This window comes from Ptychodera flava, chromosome 12 (assembly GCF_041260155.1).
Source record: "Ptychodera flava strain L36383 chromosome 12, AS_Pfla_20210202, whole genome shotgun sequence".
Classification (NCBI taxonomy): domain Eukaryota; kingdom Metazoa; phylum Hemichordata; class Enteropneusta; family Ptychoderidae; genus Ptychodera; species Ptychodera flava.
In genome coordinates, this window is record NC_091939.1 from 18,708,360 (window position 1) to 18,726,033 (window position 17,674).

A 17,674-nucleotide genomic window follows, 5' to 3' on the forward strand; every position below is an offset into this window, starting at 1 on the left:
ACTCATTTTGAAACTCATGGAGTAACTTAAGTTTGCACTGGACAGGCTTGGTTTATGGAAATCAAAAGTTTAATTCTTCCCCACAGAGTTAACACAGGAATGGCAGCCACATTGAATTTCAAGTATCTGTAAATATTGAGTAATTTGTTTCTGTAGTACCAAACTTTGCACAGTACACCCTGATTTTTATTATTGATTTCGAAAGGGTATGGTTTAAAATCTCCTTGAGGAAAGTTTGGGGAAAAGTTCACATCTTTCAATACCAGGGCACAAACTACCTTAATTTTGATAAATTTCTGCCACTGTTGATGTCACTTAATGACAGTGGAGAGCTACTTTTGACAAAGTGATGTAAAAGATTGGAAGTCAGAAACCCTGGAGAAGCAAGTCTTTTGCACATTTCTGCTATGGTTATAAACATGAAAAATACAAACTTTCTGAATCAAATCTGTTGAAACTCAGATTTTTATGTATGTCATATTTGGTAGGATATTGAATCCAGTGACACTTAAAATCAAGATTTCATTTTTCCAAAATTGATAATTGTCAGGTTGCACATGTTAAATGAGATTGAGAGAGGTGTAAAGTGTATGGTTGGTTTGAATGGTGACAATCAAGATGATCAAACTGACAACAGACAGCAGATGTTACACAACTGGCAAGCTAGACTGGACATCACAGAATCCTCATCCCGAACTCAAGAACCCATTCTCAGCCTGCGACGCATCACTCTCAGATTAGCTGAAAAGTAAGTAGACTGCTCAAAACATGTCTGATATTGTTTGAAATTGTTATTTTGTTTTTGTAACTGTAGCAAAATACTATATATGTATGCTAAAATCAGCACCTTTTCCTTAGCTTTGCTTACCCGGTCATTGATACCATTGTGGAAAATGTCATTTGTATTTTAAATATATATTTGGCCAATGCTTTACATACATACTCTTGGTGTTTGGATCATGACTACAGTCAGTAATAGTGCTCACTAGTTTTCATGGCAGCACTTTCTTTATGGCAGTTCAACCCTTTTAAATTTCCTATTTTTCCTTGACATTCCCAAGTTACCCTCAATCGTACGATGCTTATAGTCCATGCACCTTATTTTTATCGACCACAAAACAAACAATTGTGTATTAATGGTGTATTTTTAGTGCTGATTTGACCGGCCAGGATAAAGAAATCGGAAAGTGTTGGTTGCAGAGTGCTAGAGTAGCCAGAAAGTAAGTGTGTATACCGGTAGATTGTTTTGAAGTATGATAACTCATTAAACTTCAAGTCTTTACTTGGGTTATAGCAACCTGTTACATGTCAACAAAAATTTTTGTATGGTGACAGTTAGTTAACACTCAACTGATTTTATAATTTCAGGCTAGTTTTAGAATTGTTTTTTGTAGGGTCAAATTAAATATTGCACAATATCTACATGTGTATATAGTACTCTCACTAAAGTATTTTGAGAAAAATCTCAGGTAAATGGAATATTTCAACATCTGCTTCATCTCTCAGGGTGACCAGAAACACCTATATAAATCTTTTCTAGCAATAATTAAAAATTAAGTCATGTATTGTAACTTTGCACAAAAAAGGTATGTTAAACTGACAGACAATCTTTTATGACGACAATTCCTTTCATTGATCTGATTATTTTTTTTTGCAATGATTCATCCACAGAGCTGGTCACATCCAGACTGCATACAGCTCTCTGCTCAATGCCAGTGCCTATGCAATGCCTGAGTACTGTCTAGAAAAAGCTAAATGGCTCTGGTCCAAGGTAATTATCAAATCATTACACTGTTAACAGTGCCTTGTGTGTTTGGCTTTACTGTAAACTCTGCAATAACACCTGGCAATGCACTCAAATTTTTAATTTTGTTTCCTGATTGAATATAGATATTGAACAGGAAGAAGTACATTGATCTATCTAAATGAAACATTACTGGACAGTACTTTTGAACGCAATTGCCAGCTGAGTCTGCATGAGGCATCACATGAAAGTGATTTCAACCAATGATATGAACATACTCTTTTTAACTCCGCTGTCAGCGACGCGGAGCTTATCAAATAGGTTGATTTTCCGTCGTCGTCCGTCTTCGTCCGTCGTCGTCGTCGTCGTCCGTCAACAATTGCCTTCTCCTCTGAAACCACAAGTCCAATTGCTTTGAAATTTTATAAGCAGCTGACTTGGGGTGACCTCACTTAAGTTTGTTCAAATCGTAGTGAAATTTGCATATTTGTATTTTTGGGGCAATTTTTTGGTGTTTTTGGTAAAAAAATCTTCTTCTCTGAAACAGCTTGTCTGATTGCTTTGAAATTTGATATGCAATTTACTCAGGGTGACTTCAGTCAGATTTGTTCAAATTGTGGTAAAATTTGCATATTTGTATTTTTAAGGCAATTTTTGTCATTTTTGGTAAAAAAATCTTTAAAAATCTTCTCCTTCAAAACTACCAGTCAGATAGCTTTGATATTTGGTACATATGTCCCTAGGGATGATTTCAGATTTGTTCAAATTGTGCAGAAATATGCAAATTTGCATTTTTAAGGCAATTTTTGCGATTTTTGGTCATAAAATGTATTTATCAATAAGTACTGGTCTGATAGTTTTGAAATTTGGCATACAGGTTTCTATAGATTAACTAAGTAATATATATTGAATTTCTGATGAAATCTGTAATTTTGTATTTTTGGGGCAATTTTTGCCATTTTTGGTCAAAAAATGTGTATTTCCAAAAGTACTCATCTGATAGCTTTGAAACTTGGTATACAGGTTCCTACAGATGAACTAAATGATATTTATTGAAATTATGATGAAATCTGCAATTTTGTATTTTTGGGGCAATTTTTGCCACTTTTGGTCAAAAAATGTGTATTTCCAAAACTACTCATCTGATAGCTGTGTGATTTGGTATACAGGTTTCTACAGATGAACTAAATGATATTTATTGAAATTATGATGAAATCTGCAATTTTGTAATTTTGGGGCAATTTTTGCCATTTTTGGTCAAAAAATGTGTTTCTCAAAAAGTACTGATCTGATAGCTTTGAAATTTGGTATACAGGTTTCTACAGATGAGCTAAGTAATATATATTGAATTTCTGATGAAATCTGTAATTTTGTATTTTTAGGGCAATTTTTGCCAATTTTGGTCAAAAAATGTGTACCGGTATTTCCAAAACTACTCATCCCATAGCTTTTAAATTTGGTATAGAGGTTTCTATAGATGAACTAAGTAATGCTTTTTGAAATTATGATGAAATCTGCAATTTTGAATTTTTGGGTCAATTTTTTCCATTTTTGGTTAAAAAATGTGTTTCTCAAAAAGTACTGTTCAACAGCTTTGAAATTTGGTATACAGGTTTCTATAAATGAACTAAATTTGATCTTTTGAAATTATGATGAAATCTGCAAATTTTATTTTTTGGGGCAATTGTTGCCATTTTTGGTCAGAAAATTTTATTCTCCAAAAAACTACTCATCAAATAGCTTTGGTTGACATGTTCTTATGGATGATCCAATGTGATCTATTCAAAGTAAGATGAAAGCTTCAATTGTAATGTGTATTTTTGCAGCTATTTTAGCCACTTTTTTCTGGCCACTGCATTGAGCTATCAAAGATTTCCACCTACTTCATCAACATGTGTCAAAAATTGTTATTCTCTACATAAACACAGCGGAGCTATATCAGCCGCTAGGTCGCTTGTGTAACCGATTTCATTGTACATGAACGTCCTGATGGTCACTTCCCATGATAGTTTCAAACCATTTTTAGCTCACATTTGGTTATACCAATGTGAGTTTATCGTATAGGCTGACGTCGATGGCGTCTGTATGTATGTGTGTATGTATGTATGTATGTATGTATGTACGTACAGTATGTCCGTCAACATCAAAAACACGCAAACCGCTGCACGTTTAAGCTTTGTATTTGGTGTGTTGATGCATCCTGGGCTATAGATCGGATTTTGTTCAAATGAAGTCTGCATTGCCAAAATTATGCAAATGAGCTTACAAAATGTGAAAATGGTTAAGAATTAATAACTCAAGAACCGCTTTTTTTATTGCTTTGAAAATTTGTGTGCAAGTACCTTAGGTAAACCTTATACAGTTTTATGAATATTGTGAAGATATCCTTAATTTTGTATTTTTGCGGAATTTTTTGGTGATTTTTCTCATTTTCAGTAAAAATTCTTCTTCTCTGAAACCACCAGCCCAATCGCTCTCAGATTTTGGTTGTCTCTTTGCAAGGGTGTTACTCTTCTAATTTGTTGAAATTATGACAAAATTGGGAAAATTACTATTTTTGAGCAATTTTGTCATTTTTAGTCAAAAAATCTTAAACAGTATTTCCTTTTTAAAACCCCTGGACAGACAGCTTTCATATTTGGTACACAGACGTACAGAGATGACAATAGTTAGATATGTTGAAATTGTCCTGAAGTATAAAAATTTGTATTTTTAAGACAATATTGTCATTTTTTGTCAAGAAAACTTTATCTCAAAATTACTTGTTTGATAGCTTTGTAATTTGGTATAAAGTCCCTTGTTTGATAGCTTTGTAATTTGGTATAAAGTCCCGAAAGATGTTATTACTAATAGATAAATTTTCTGCTCAAAGTGTTGGTAAACCCCAAAATTTGTATATTTTAGGTAATTTTCTCAGTTTGTGACCTTAAATGACCTACATCAACCCAGGATATGTTGTGAGACAATTTTGAAGGCTGTGAACATAATTTTGTCATGTTTGGTATCATTTTGTAGGAAAATTTAATCCAGAAATCAAAGCTAAGGTGATTTTTTTCATTTTGGACCAATTTTTGCAACTTTTTTGTGTAAGGTATACAAGAACTGATGAGAAATTTGGATTCGGGATATTTCCAGATGTTGTAAACACCGCCCACAGTGGAAGGCATTTCACTATCTGTTACTACCTTAAGTGCTGTTTACACTTAGGTGCTGTTTACAGTAGAATGATAACACTCATGGCATTAATTGAAAAATCTCCAAGGTTGTAAATGTACTTCCTGTCATTTGGTCTTATGTAACATTAAGGGGTGGAACATTTGATATTCAGGAGGGGGTAGGGTCTAGAAGATTGATGATGCAGCATTACTTTTTTACCAGATCCCCTGTACATTTTTTGCCCACTCCCACCTTTTCTTTTTATCAAGCCTTCTCTGTTTTTTGTTGTTGACATTTGCTTATGTATTTAGGATCTGCTTCTCCATTGCTATAGAAGTTGATATGCATGTTCCTAAAGATGACCTCCAGTACCTAAGTTGGAGACCTTATTTGCTTTTGTCATTCTTGTTTTTTCTGGTTTAAATATTTCTCGAATGGACCAATTCAAAGCGAATGTGAGCACATAGTGTCCTTGACGGTATTTTTTGTGAATGGTTTGAAATGTTGTATTTCAAGAGCCAATGGTATTACCTTTGCCTAGAACAGACAGGCTAACATAAACGCCACGTTCTTATGGTGTTTCAAGTTATACACATCGTGCAGTCCTTTGATCTGTCAAGCTGAAATTTGTCCTATTAAATCCTTAAGAGGATGGTCTCCCTGTGTTCTTTCCTACAGGGTGACTTGCATCAGGCTTTGATCTCTCTACAAAAAGGTGTTGAAGACTATTTCCCTGAGGAGATGAAGGCACGTCTGGCCAGTGATACAGTAGAAGTTGCTGAGACAGAAAGACTGATTTTTGCAAAGGTATGATGTACTCAGGTGTGCTAAACTTTTACATCTCAGCTACATAGCTTGAGAGAGTAACTCACAATATTGTTACTGTCTGTTTTTATCAGTATTCATCTCACAATAAAGCCATTAAAAGAGTCAAAATATATTAAAGGCTTACACACTGCTAGAGATACTTACATGATGCATGATGATTGATATCTTTTAAATGAAAATGTTAAATTGGCGTGAGAGTAACCAGTATTGAAAATTTTAGATTCATGTTTGAAGCCACTGTCACTCACAGTATTTATTTTAAGTAGATTTCTTAAGGTTAATATATCAAGATAGTATGTGCCTTGAAAATGAAAAACTTAAACTTTTGCCCAAACTTTCCTCAATGAAACTTTCGAGCATTCTCTTACAAAATCAAAACTAAAAATCAGGGGTCACTCTGCAAAATTTGGTACTAGAGATACAAATTACCTAAGATTTCCCAATATTTAAAACTCAGAATGGCCGCCATCCCTGTGTTAACTCTGTGCAGGAAAATACAATTTTCCAAAAAACTAAGAAGGTGAAAACTTTTCTCACATTTAGAACTTTAAATGAGCCCCCCCACAAGTGGTAGATCAGAATAGCATTGATAAAATTTGAAAGCCCGAATATCTGTCCCAGAGGTGCTTTCTACGTTAAATTTCTATATTTTATGTATCTTTATTGCAAAGGCGCTGCTTTTGATAGGCCGATTCATGGAAGCCACTGCCAAGTCAGAGAGTAATGCTGTGATGAGACAGTACAAGGATGTGATTACCATACACAAAGAATGGGAAGATGGACACTTCTATCTGGCCAAGTACTATGACAGAATCATGTCAACAGTGGCTGATAGACCTGAAAAACAGGGGTGAGAGGTCGCAGTTCATTGCATCTTATACATCAGAATGTGTGGTAGTGTTGTGTCAGTCATCATCTTTGTAAAGGAAATAAAACAATGTTAAGGAAAGAACTTAAAAAGGTCACTTTGTCATTAATTATTCTCTGTTTTTGGAAGTGGAGACAACAGTACAATACAGCATCCATTCATGAATTCATATCTGAAAAAAATACTGAACAGGATTCAAAGTCTGAGATTAAGGCATTGACACTATGAGATGTTGATTATTGTCATGAAAGTATGTGACATATAGAATGAATCCAAGAAATTATATTGTCATGCCAGAGAGCAGTCATGATTAAGTAAATTAGAACTTGTCTGACACACAGTAAAGAATTTTTGAATAATTGTGAAAATGCTTGAAAATCGTCAAAACCTATACAATTATGATGATACTGCTGCCATAGGCATTTGAAAAACAAATTAACCAGTTTGTGTCCCAGAAAAGACCTTGCTTTGACATCTTGTAAAATTCAATGCAGAGGTCAATATGTTATGTTATCAAAACAATAATACATTAATAACAAGAAAAATTACGGTAATATTGATGTGTATAATTCATTGTATGTACATTGGCAGGAATTTTTAGTTGGTTTTTATTTCTTTGGTCGTAAAAGTATTCTGTCGGTAAAATTTGAAAAAAAATAATTCAAGTAAGCATCTTTGGTTTGTTTTGTTCCACAGAGAGATTGTGCTGTATGTAGTCAAGCACTTTGGTCACTCATTGCAGTATGGAAATCAATACATCTACCAGTCAATGCCAAGACTACTCACACTGTGGTTAGATTTTGGAGCCAAGGTCTCCGAACAAGAGAAGAGCAAACGTGGAGATAAGATTGTTTCCAACAAAACTGTCCTGCTACATCTAAATAAGGTATGAGCCACTCTGGAAATATTGTTTACGAGTTGAAGTTTCTCAGTGGATTGTGATTTTCAAAATGTCTTTCACTGGTACTTCAAATTGAATAGCTTGGTATTGTCATTGTATCCTTATTTGTTTTTGGAGCAACTATCAAAGATTCTTCAGTTTCTTGAGTTCTTGTGAATTTGGTAATTTTTGTTGATAGTAGATTGTGATGTTTCCAATATTTTGATTTTTAAATGAAAGTTTAAATCATCATCAAAGAAGCTATCTGCAAAGCTTTCTCAATTGTGATTTCTAAGTCGTACTTTAACCAATTTCAGATGATAGCTGAACAATGTGACAAGTTAGCTCCCTACCAGTACCTGACAGCATTTTCTCAGCTGATATCCAGAGTCTGTCATTCCCATGTGTCTGTATTCCAACAACTCAGGGTAAGTAAACAGTAGCAGACACCTTCTTAGAACAGAAGCCAGCCATATCAGTTTTTAGCTGCTCTGTTGATGAAACCAAACTTATCAAACTGCTGACTCTTACATCTTCTGTCATAATTATTTTCTGTAAATTTTCTGAACTTTTTTCACAAATCACTCATCTTGCTGCTTTGATATTTGGTACATGTGTTTCTCAGAATGTCCTTAGTTAGATTTGTGCAATTTAGCATGAATTTTGCATAATCAAATGTATTAGAGTTTATCATTGCTAGTTTACCTTATGCACAATTTTAGGTCAATGAATACTCTCCATTGATAATGACTCATTATTGGTTTACTTGCATTCTTTTCATAAATGAATATCATTATTGAGGAAATTTAGCCTTACATGTACTATTACTAGCCCTTATGTCAAATACTCAGTCAATGTATCTATGATATTTTCACCATAGTCATCTATGAGACAATTCATCAAACAGACATAACTATTAAACATGTTTTTATATTAAATGCAGTATTACATGGAGTGTTTGTTTGAAAATTATTTCAAAATATTTGCTTCTTTTTTAAGATTTGTGTATGTCATTCTTTGTCACAGGAGATCATTGCCAAGTTGCTGGTAGTCTTTCCACAACAAGCAGTCTGGATGATGATGGCTGTCTCCAAGGTATTCTCTGAAAATGCAGTTTTTAAAAAAGTGTCAACCTCACATGCTATGTTTTTCAACTGAAACTGCACTTGGAACTGAATGTACACTATAATTAGTCTCAGATTCCACTAAAAAGTTTCCACTGAAACTTCAATTATTAAACATAAAGACAGATTATATACTGCTGTTAAGTGTGCCAGTCTTTTCATATTTTGAACATATTTTGAGTACTTCGTGATAAGCATCATACATATAAGTTGATCAGTGTCTGATACTCTATACATTCATAATTTTCAGGTCAAAATAGATCCTAGAGCAAAGGTTTGCCTCAAATAACTCATGGACAGTGCCTGCCCAGTTCAATTTTTAATTGAAAAATGATCGAGACAAGCAATTGCTTAATTTTCATCGTAGACCGTATGCGCACTGTTGCGGTTTTTGCAAACTATAAAGATCTTGTACTTGTGTGACCATAGATCTGTGATCAGAGTTGTTCAATTCAAGTAACAATTTTAGTTTCAATTTGTACACTGGAAAAGGATGTACATGGTAGATATGTTGTCTCTGGTATGTTTTGTCTTTCAGTCCACACACACAATGAGGACCAAGAGATGTCAAGACATCTTTAGCCGTGCAATGGAACTGAATGCAGATCTTCACAAATTTATTCAGGTAAGCAACGTCTTTTCAACCTGACATCTGGCAGAATTTCACATTCAAAAAAGTCATACGAAGTGACAATGAGTGTGTATATTCTGTACTTTGTACATCATAGTTCAGTCAGATCAGAACTTTCTCTCCGTTGAAGTGTCCATATTTGGCTGATTCAGAACGCAAATAGAACGTATGCCTGAAGGAGATTAAGCTGATATGTGACAATGTAACACGTTCACGTGAAAGTGAAATCATTAATTACAGTACCTCTACCAAGCATTAAGCAGAAAATAAATTGAGATGTCATGGTGTTAGATATTGAACATAGAACAAGTGACTCTTCATGACATATCTAAGCACCAGTACCAGTTATCTGCAAAGTGATCTAGTATTTGTCAGCCTTTCTGATATGTGCATGTGTTTGTTTTCAGGATGCTACCAAGCTACAGGACAAATTACTGGATGTGTGTAACCACACTGTGCAATCATCGTGTGACAGACTTTCAATGAGTATGCATTTCAAATCACTGAAAAGAATGGTGGAAGATGAGTATGTGTAGAATGTTACTCTCTATCACAACAGCTGATCCATCAATCCTTCATTTTTCAGAAATTATAATAGGAGTTTCCATGGTTGTTACATGTATAGAAGTTTATTTAAATTGATGAGCATATTATATGGAATTATATTCATTACTTACATCTATTTGATTTTGTACATTCAATATATCATTCTGCTGAAAGTAATTTGCATATTATAAATGGAAAGCTGTACATTATATCAGTAGTATTGTGGTAGGTTTATTATCTGCTGATATTTTTGTGACATAAATTATATGATGCACCTACAAACCCGACCTGTATTTCTGTTTAATCTCAGCATTTTTCACAGTACTACAGTGAACCATTTATGCGGCAACTTCCAAATAAACCAGGCAATCCCCACTTACAATCTCCTGTATTTTGTGAACTTAATCAGAACAATTGGAATTTCAATCCAAATGTTACTCTTTTGCAGTCAGCCATGACAGTGACACTGCCAAGCACACCTGGTGTACATGCCTATCACAACCAATTGTATCAATTTTGTCTGTATCAACAGGAATTTTAGTCCAATCATTGTACCCTTGCAGTCAGCCATGACAGTGACACTGCCAAGCACACCTGGTGTGCATGCCAGTCACAATCCATTTCCAGGTGCTGAAGTTTATATCAAGGAGTTTGATGATACTGTGAGTACCAGCAAATTTTTTGTGTCATACACATTTTCAAACAAGTATGTTTTCTCTTCACATATCACAGCCCAACCCCAATTACATCTACCTTCCTGTGGCTTATCCAGCCCCTCACAATGAGACAACTGAATTTCTCAAGATTTTGTCAAGATAGTTACTTTATCACAGTCCAGGTTGTGTACTTGCCTACCTTACTTGATACTGAAAATTTAGTTTTTATTATAATTCAGTGTTACAGTTATAATTATTGCAATTATTAATTACAAAAATGTTGAGTAATCAATGTTACATTCAAGAATTTCATTTTTCAAATGATGTTTGCCTATGAACAGAAATTGTCTTCATACACCATAAGGAGGACAGTACACAGGATATTGCTTCTTCCAATCACAGTTTACCGGACTTACAGGTGCCAGGAAGTCATTCTTAATCATAGAGCCAATCAATGAACAGAACTCTATCCTCTCCGAGGACTTGTGATCAAACTACCCATTAACTAGTGGGGACTGTGTCATCAACTATGACTTGTTTACCATGGAGACATCTCATTCTATCTTCAGATCGAGGTCCTCCCATCACTTCAGAAACCCAAGAAAATAGGAATCATAGGAACTGATGGAAAACTGTATCTAATGCTGTGCAAACCCAAGGTGAGTGAAAGAAATTCATCCCGGCACCTTGTGAGATATCCCAAATGATAACCAGACATTCGGACTCTCAAACTTTTACAATTCTCTTGGTATACCATTTGTTGGGGTTCATTTTAAAACTATCTTCAATGGTTTAAGAAATCTTTTTACTGGCTTAGTTTTTCGAAATTCGAAAATTTTATTTTTCTCCATACAGTTAACACAGGGATGGCGGCCATTTTGAATTTCAAATACTGGTAAATCTTGGGTAATATGTTTCTCTAGTGCCAAAACTTGCATGGCGATCCCTGGTTTTTATTCTTGATTTTGAAACAGAATGGTTGAAAGATTCCTCAAGGAAAATTTGAGCAAATGTTTAATTCTTCCACTTTTGAGGTGCATACTACCTTATACTTCATCCTCATACATGGGGATAAAGATATGTGTGCTCGTCAGTTAAAATTTCCAATAATATTTGCAGTGAGTTATTTTCCTACTGCAGGCTCTGGCCCACTGTACTTGATATATGAAACTTAGAGCACAAGCAGTAGAGCAGTATTATGAAATCTACAATATTGAATTTAATGTGGATTGTCCTAAGCAGTGTGAGATTTCCTTTCTCAATAATATTTTAGATACAGATAATGTTTGTAATATTAATACACTTTTGAAACTTCACCATTTTTTGGAACTGTTTATATGTTTATTGTGATGTTTTATTGATAAAGGATGACCTAAGGAAGGATTCTAGACTGATGGAGTTCAATGCAATCATTAATAAGTGTCTGAAGAAAGATGCAGAGTCCAGGAGAAGACAGCTCCATATAAGGACATATGTATGTACCAGGAATATCTGATCTCAATCAGGACATTTGTATTTAAAGTATCTGATCTTAATCAGGATAATGCATAAACATGGATGCCAACTATATTCATATCAGTACAGTATTACGTGCAAAATCCTGGACGACAACAGCAGTTGCTGTACCTCATCAATACACAAGTGTTTGCTTTCTTGTTAATCTCAACCTGATATTGAGTGGCTGTACACTGTTCAGACTGTGGCAACAAACTGTTGTTTGCTAGCTGTTGTTTCAAATATGGCAGTGCTTAGCTTATGTAGTCTGCAATTATATTTGGAAGAAGTAATGATAAGAGGTATTATGTGTTGAAGGTAATTTATGTTATAATGATGGGGTAGTTGTATGAATGAATACATATGAATTGATATGCCAGCTGGTTTCCTAGTGTTCTGGTATGTTCAAAGTCATACAGTATCTGTCACCTCAGTTGAATTGAATCCTGTGAATTAGTAAGCAACTCACCTACTGTATGTACATATTTACTGTATGAGTTTCTGTAGCTCCTTGTACCGGGGTATGTGTTTGGGTGTAATACATGTGTCCCTGTTAACGTCTCCCATTTACCTTTGTCAACGTCTGCCATTCTTTATCTAGGCTGTCATTCCTCTAAATGAAGAGTGTGGTTTGTTGGAGTGGGTTCCAAATACAGCTGGATTTAGACACATCATTCACAAAATATACAAGTAAGAAACAGAAACAAGATATGTACTGTTACACTTTTTACAGAGTGATAGATTTTGTCAATTTTGATAAGCTGTTCAACATTTTAATAGATTTACATCAATTACACAAAAAGAATATTTCATGAGTTAAAGTGGCTAACCTTTAACCTCAAAGAGTGATATGTGTCAGTCACATGAACATTTTGTTTCCTGCTTTTAAGGAAACATAAAAACTAGTTATGGGAAACTCTCAGTTAAGTTTTCAAAAACACCAGCTCTCTTTATTTAGCCCATGATAAACATTTGTATTCCCTCCGGTCTTAAAATCATTAGGATTATACACAAGTATTTGTTTAGAAATCTACTCAATGATATTGTCACTTTCCTCTCAACCTCAGTTATAACCAGTAATGCATGTTGCTTTATGGATGTCGTTCATTTAAGAATAATGGTACTTTTAAACCAAACACAGCATATGGATTAGTTTTTTTTGCCAAATGACTAATTCAAATTTTCCTTGTTCCTTGTATAGAGAAAGGAATTTGTATACATCTGGGACTGAGTTGAAGAGCATGACAGTATCACTTGGAGCTTCTATAGAGTGAGTTTTGAATTTTGAATTTGAATTTTGAATTTGAGTTTGAATTTTGAATTTGAGTTTCAATTTTATCATTGCTTCTCCATAGTGAAGATTTAAGGTAGAATGTGCCTTGAGGACAGATATTCAGACTCTCAGAGTTTTACGTTTCTTTTCTGGTCTACCACTTATGGGAACTCGTTTTAAAGGTCATGGAGTAAATAAACTTTTCAACAGTCTATTTTTGTTAAAATCAGAAATTCACTTTTTTCTTCATAGACTTAAGGCCATCGTCTGGGCTAATGTCGGTCAAAATGCTCAAAAAATCTAATTTTATTTTTTTCCTTCATTGTCACCCTCGACATGTATACTTTCAAATAAGCTATATCATTCTTCAAAAAATATTAACTAAAATCGAGAAAAATCGCGATTTTTTCCCACTGACCCCAGGTCAAATTTTATTTAGTCTAATTATATATTCAAAACAGGTAAATCGCTATTTTTGGTTGCCTAAAAACTTTGTTGAGTTATGGCATCATGTATGAAGTAGTGACCATTTGCTTGCTTATTGAAGCAGCTTTTTCAGAGGTAAAAATATGGCGTTGTCAGTGTTGGCGCTAGGAATTTTTTCAGTGTAGCCACAGTCTGTTAGTGTGGCTAAAATGATCAAATTTTTTTTAGCCACAAGCAATTTTTATTAGCCACACCCAACAAATCAATTTCACATACAAATTGCACAAACCCTATTTTCAATAACGTTTGTACTTTATTATCCAAATGTTGGGCCAGGGCTATTGTACATACACTTTAATTCCTCGACAGATAAACTGCTGAGCACATTTTCTGCCAATTTTATAGTTGCAGATAATAGTGACCAGGAGCACAGTAAAACTCCAGGTCCTTTGTGAAAGTTGTCTGTCCTTCAATTAAAAAAAAGATATGTATTAAACAAAAATTGGTTGTAACTTCCTTTCAGATCTGTATTTTATGAATGCTGGTGAATAAATTGATCCCTTTCTTTATAGACAGGGACAAACAAACTATTGTTTATTTTTAACTTTTATTATGACACAAACAACAAATAGGTCTGCTAGAGTTCTTGGAACAAAACTTGCACAACATGTCATGAAAAAATCATCGAAGTCTAATCATTGGCCATAATTATTCCTCTTTTTTATTTTTTACAAGATTTAAAAACTGCTGTATATACCGCTATCTGGTGATCTTCACAAAATTACAGTGATTGCCTGACTATGCAAGGCATTTTCCAAAAAGTATCAAAGAAAACTATTGGTATTAAAAAATTGCTTAGGTTTTAAGACTTAAGTCAGTGAAAAATCAAAAGAGCAGTTCGACAGTACGACAAATCTAAGATCAACCGACTCATCTGTAGTCTCACATTTTATACTTTAATGCACAGACAAAACCCTGCTGTAATTTGTTCGACCATGGTCTAGGACCGTGGTTCGTCTGTCTTTGTTCTCTTCATGGTGGTTTTCTTATTTCCTTACTTTTTGTAAATTAGAAGCTTTTTCTATTTAAACTTAGTTACTTTCCCAACTGAGAACAATCAATAAACTCTTTGTAGTTTGCAACCGTAGCTGCCCGCAAGCCGCATCGAATCGTACCTCGCATTCGTAACACATTTGCATTGTTTGGGTGTCTCGAAACTACCCAAACCGTACACGGACCCAGGGTATACAAACTGGGGATCTTGAAACTTTTTCGCACATGCTCATTTTCGCCCTGGGCAAAGTCCAACGCCATCACTTCAGTCTCACGCTCAAGAACTCTGCCGTTGATCCCCGGGCGTCGATGATTGGTCGTCGACGTACAACAGAGCAACGAATTATTTCGTTCAAAGGCTAGATATTTGAATGACTGAATATTTCGATAATTTGACTGATCTAAGGGTTATTTTGATTCGTTAAAAGTGACAGAACCGGCGTGATTAACGATGATGCACGCTGTTTTGAATACGCGCTGTGCTGCTATGCTGGCGTGAACTCAAGTTACCCTTCACGCTTGCACCATGACGCGACGCGACGTACGTCATGTACGTGGTTAAATGTTTCGTACGATGCTTGCAGCATTTATGCTGAAAATTTTTGATAGCGGAAAATAACGTACACTTATTTAGAAAAACGACTAGTTGTTAGAATAGTTGGCTACATAAATAATCCAGTACATATTTTGGATCGATCACAATGAATACCCGCATGTCGAAATTCTTGGTCCTTCGGGAAAACAGTCGGTCTGGGATCGCAGGACTGACGCGACTTTCGAAGACAACGTCTTGGGTCAATGATCCCAACACGGCACCCATTCACGAGCTTTCGCCACGCGTGGCGAAGGCGTAGCAATTTTTTTTCGCCACAACGGACATTTATTCGCTATTTGCGACTGTGGCGAACGTTAGCGCGAACCCTGGTTGTGGAAATTGTGAGTTTGAGACTAATTGCAGTCTAAAAAAGCCAGATCAATGAGTAATCGGGAAGAAATTTGCAACAAATGATTCTGTTTTATATTTTGTGTGGATATTACTGTAAGGCATATGAAGATTTTCATTCAGGTATAGCAATTAAACCAGAAAACAAACCATATTAGACGTTATGGTGTCCATATACATAACAAGTAAAGAATCTCACATGACTTTCATTATCATGCTGATTATAAAATCAATGTTTTTTTGATAATTAACAGTTCATTTTTCACTTAGAAAGCAATTACAATCAGGCTTTTGTAAATAGAATTCTAACTGACAATTTAAACTTGTCCAATACCCTATTTTGAGGTCGTAAACTTTGCATGAAGTATGAGTATCACCTTTATGTTGTAAACATTTCAATCCAATACTCCTAACAATTGTGTTTTGTACTGCATTCGTTTCTTGTGGCAGTAATAACTCTTGAAAGAATGGTTGGAATGCAATGAAAATCAGCCAACATATGTGAAATTAAATACTTTACAAAATAAACTTCAAAAAACAAGGTCATCCAATCATGTCATAGTAGAAACTTGACGGAAAGTTGTGAAATTTATTTATTTTTCAATCTTAACGAGATGACTATGATTTAATTTATATTGACATCTTATACAGTCATAGATTTAGGTTTATATTGTAATACATATACATCTTAATGCTACAGAAAAAATTCGGTTGTTGTATGACTTTTCATTCAATAGATATCTTTGCCACAAATTTCCTCATATTTTTAACCCTGAAATTGTCGCCACGGCAACCGAATATCCGGTTTTCCCCCTGCACTGCATTTTACCATCTACTGCAACAAAAAGATGACAAACTCTGAAAACAAGGTACTACACGGTTAGTGTTTTAAAATAGCCCCTACAATAGCCTTAACACAGGGATGCTGGCCAATTTGAGTTTCAAATGTCAATAAATGTTGGGTTATTTGTATCTTTAATACCAAATTTTGCACAATGACCCCTGATTTTTATTCTTGATTTTGTAAAGGAATGATCCTTTATGGAAAGTTTGAGCATAAGGCATGAACTACCTTAATGCTTACATGTACATCAAATTTATTTGATAAATTCATGCTCTGCATATGTACTTCAGGTTGTCATTTCCAAGTCCACTATGTTGTGACTATACTGTACATACCGGTACAGTGCAGAGAAGCTAAGTGTTGAGTTAGGCTTGACTGATACAAGTTGACTTTTGTGTGTGTAGACCAAAATCTAACAATGTCTCAGGTGATTAACAAAGGTAGATTGATCAGACTGCAGCATGTAGGTGCTCATGTGACAAATTTGTTCCATAGAGCTTCAGCAATTATCTATGATAATCAGTAATGCTTCATTGCTCTTACAGAGTCAAATTGAACGTCTTCAAAAACAAGCTGCTTCCAAGATTTCCACCAGTATTTCAGGAGTGGTTCCTCAGGACTTTCCCAGATCCAACGTCATGGTACATGGCCCGTCTTTCCTACGCCAGGACATCAGCTGTTATGAGCATTGTTGGATACATTCTAGGGCTTGGTGACAGACACGGTGAAAATATTCTGTTTGATTCAACCAATGGAGATACAGTGCATGTAGATTTCAACTGCCTTTTCAACAAGGTTAGTACCCACTGTGCCACATACCCTGATCATGCAATTCACCATTCTATTTGATGTCATTCTTGTACTTGATATGTAATGTTTCATTTATATATAGGGGAACATGCTACACATACATATCTATGATCACAGTATTAATTTGTGCCATATGCATGCACTGTATATTTAGCTCACATTTGGTTATACCAATGTGAGTTTATCGTATAGGCTGAAGTTGATGGCGTCTGTATGTATGTGTGTATGTATGTATGTATGTATGTATGTATGTATGTATGTATGTATGTATGTACGTACAGTATGTCCGTCAACATCAAAAACACGCAAACCGCTGCACATTTCAGCTTGATATTTGGTGTGTTGATGCATCCTGGGCTATAGATGGGATTTTGTTCAAATGAAGTCTGCATTGCCAA

General features: G+C 34.9%; 1 protein-coding gene across 2 annotated transcripts in view; it reads left to right on the plus strand.

Moving 5' to 3' along the window:
• Positions 1–17,674, plus strand: part of LOC139145282 (serine/threonine-protein kinase ATR-like) — a 95,565-nt gene that overhangs the window by 73,025 nt on the left and 4,866 nt on the right. For both annotated transcript variants that reach the window (XM_070716329.1, XM_070716330.1), the window contains 16 exons: positions 551–748; positions 1,152–1,220; positions 1,672–1,771; positions 5,579–5,707; positions 6,400–6,578; positions 7,293–7,482; positions 7,794–7,904; positions 8,503–8,571; positions 9,139–9,225; positions 9,639–9,757; positions 10,310–10,439; positions 11,003–11,092; positions 11,800–11,907; positions 12,529–12,617; positions 13,129–13,197; positions 17,012–17,261. In XM_070716329.1, coding sequence (XP_070572430.1) covers positions 551–748; positions 1,152–1,220; positions 1,672–1,771; positions 5,579–5,707; positions 6,400–6,578; positions 7,293–7,482; positions 7,794–7,904; positions 8,503–8,571; positions 9,139–9,225; positions 9,639–9,757; positions 10,310–10,439; positions 11,003–11,092; positions 11,800–11,907; positions 12,529–12,617; positions 13,129–13,197; positions 17,012–17,261 — 1,987 coding nt within the window. The remainder of the gene's footprint in view (positions 1–550; positions 749–1,151; positions 1,221–1,671; positions 1,772–5,578; positions 5,708–6,399; positions 6,579–7,292; positions 7,483–7,793; positions 7,905–8,502; positions 8,572–9,138; positions 9,226–9,638; positions 9,758–10,309; positions 10,440–11,002; positions 11,093–11,799; positions 11,908–12,528; positions 12,618–13,128; positions 13,198–17,011; positions 17,262–17,674) is intronic.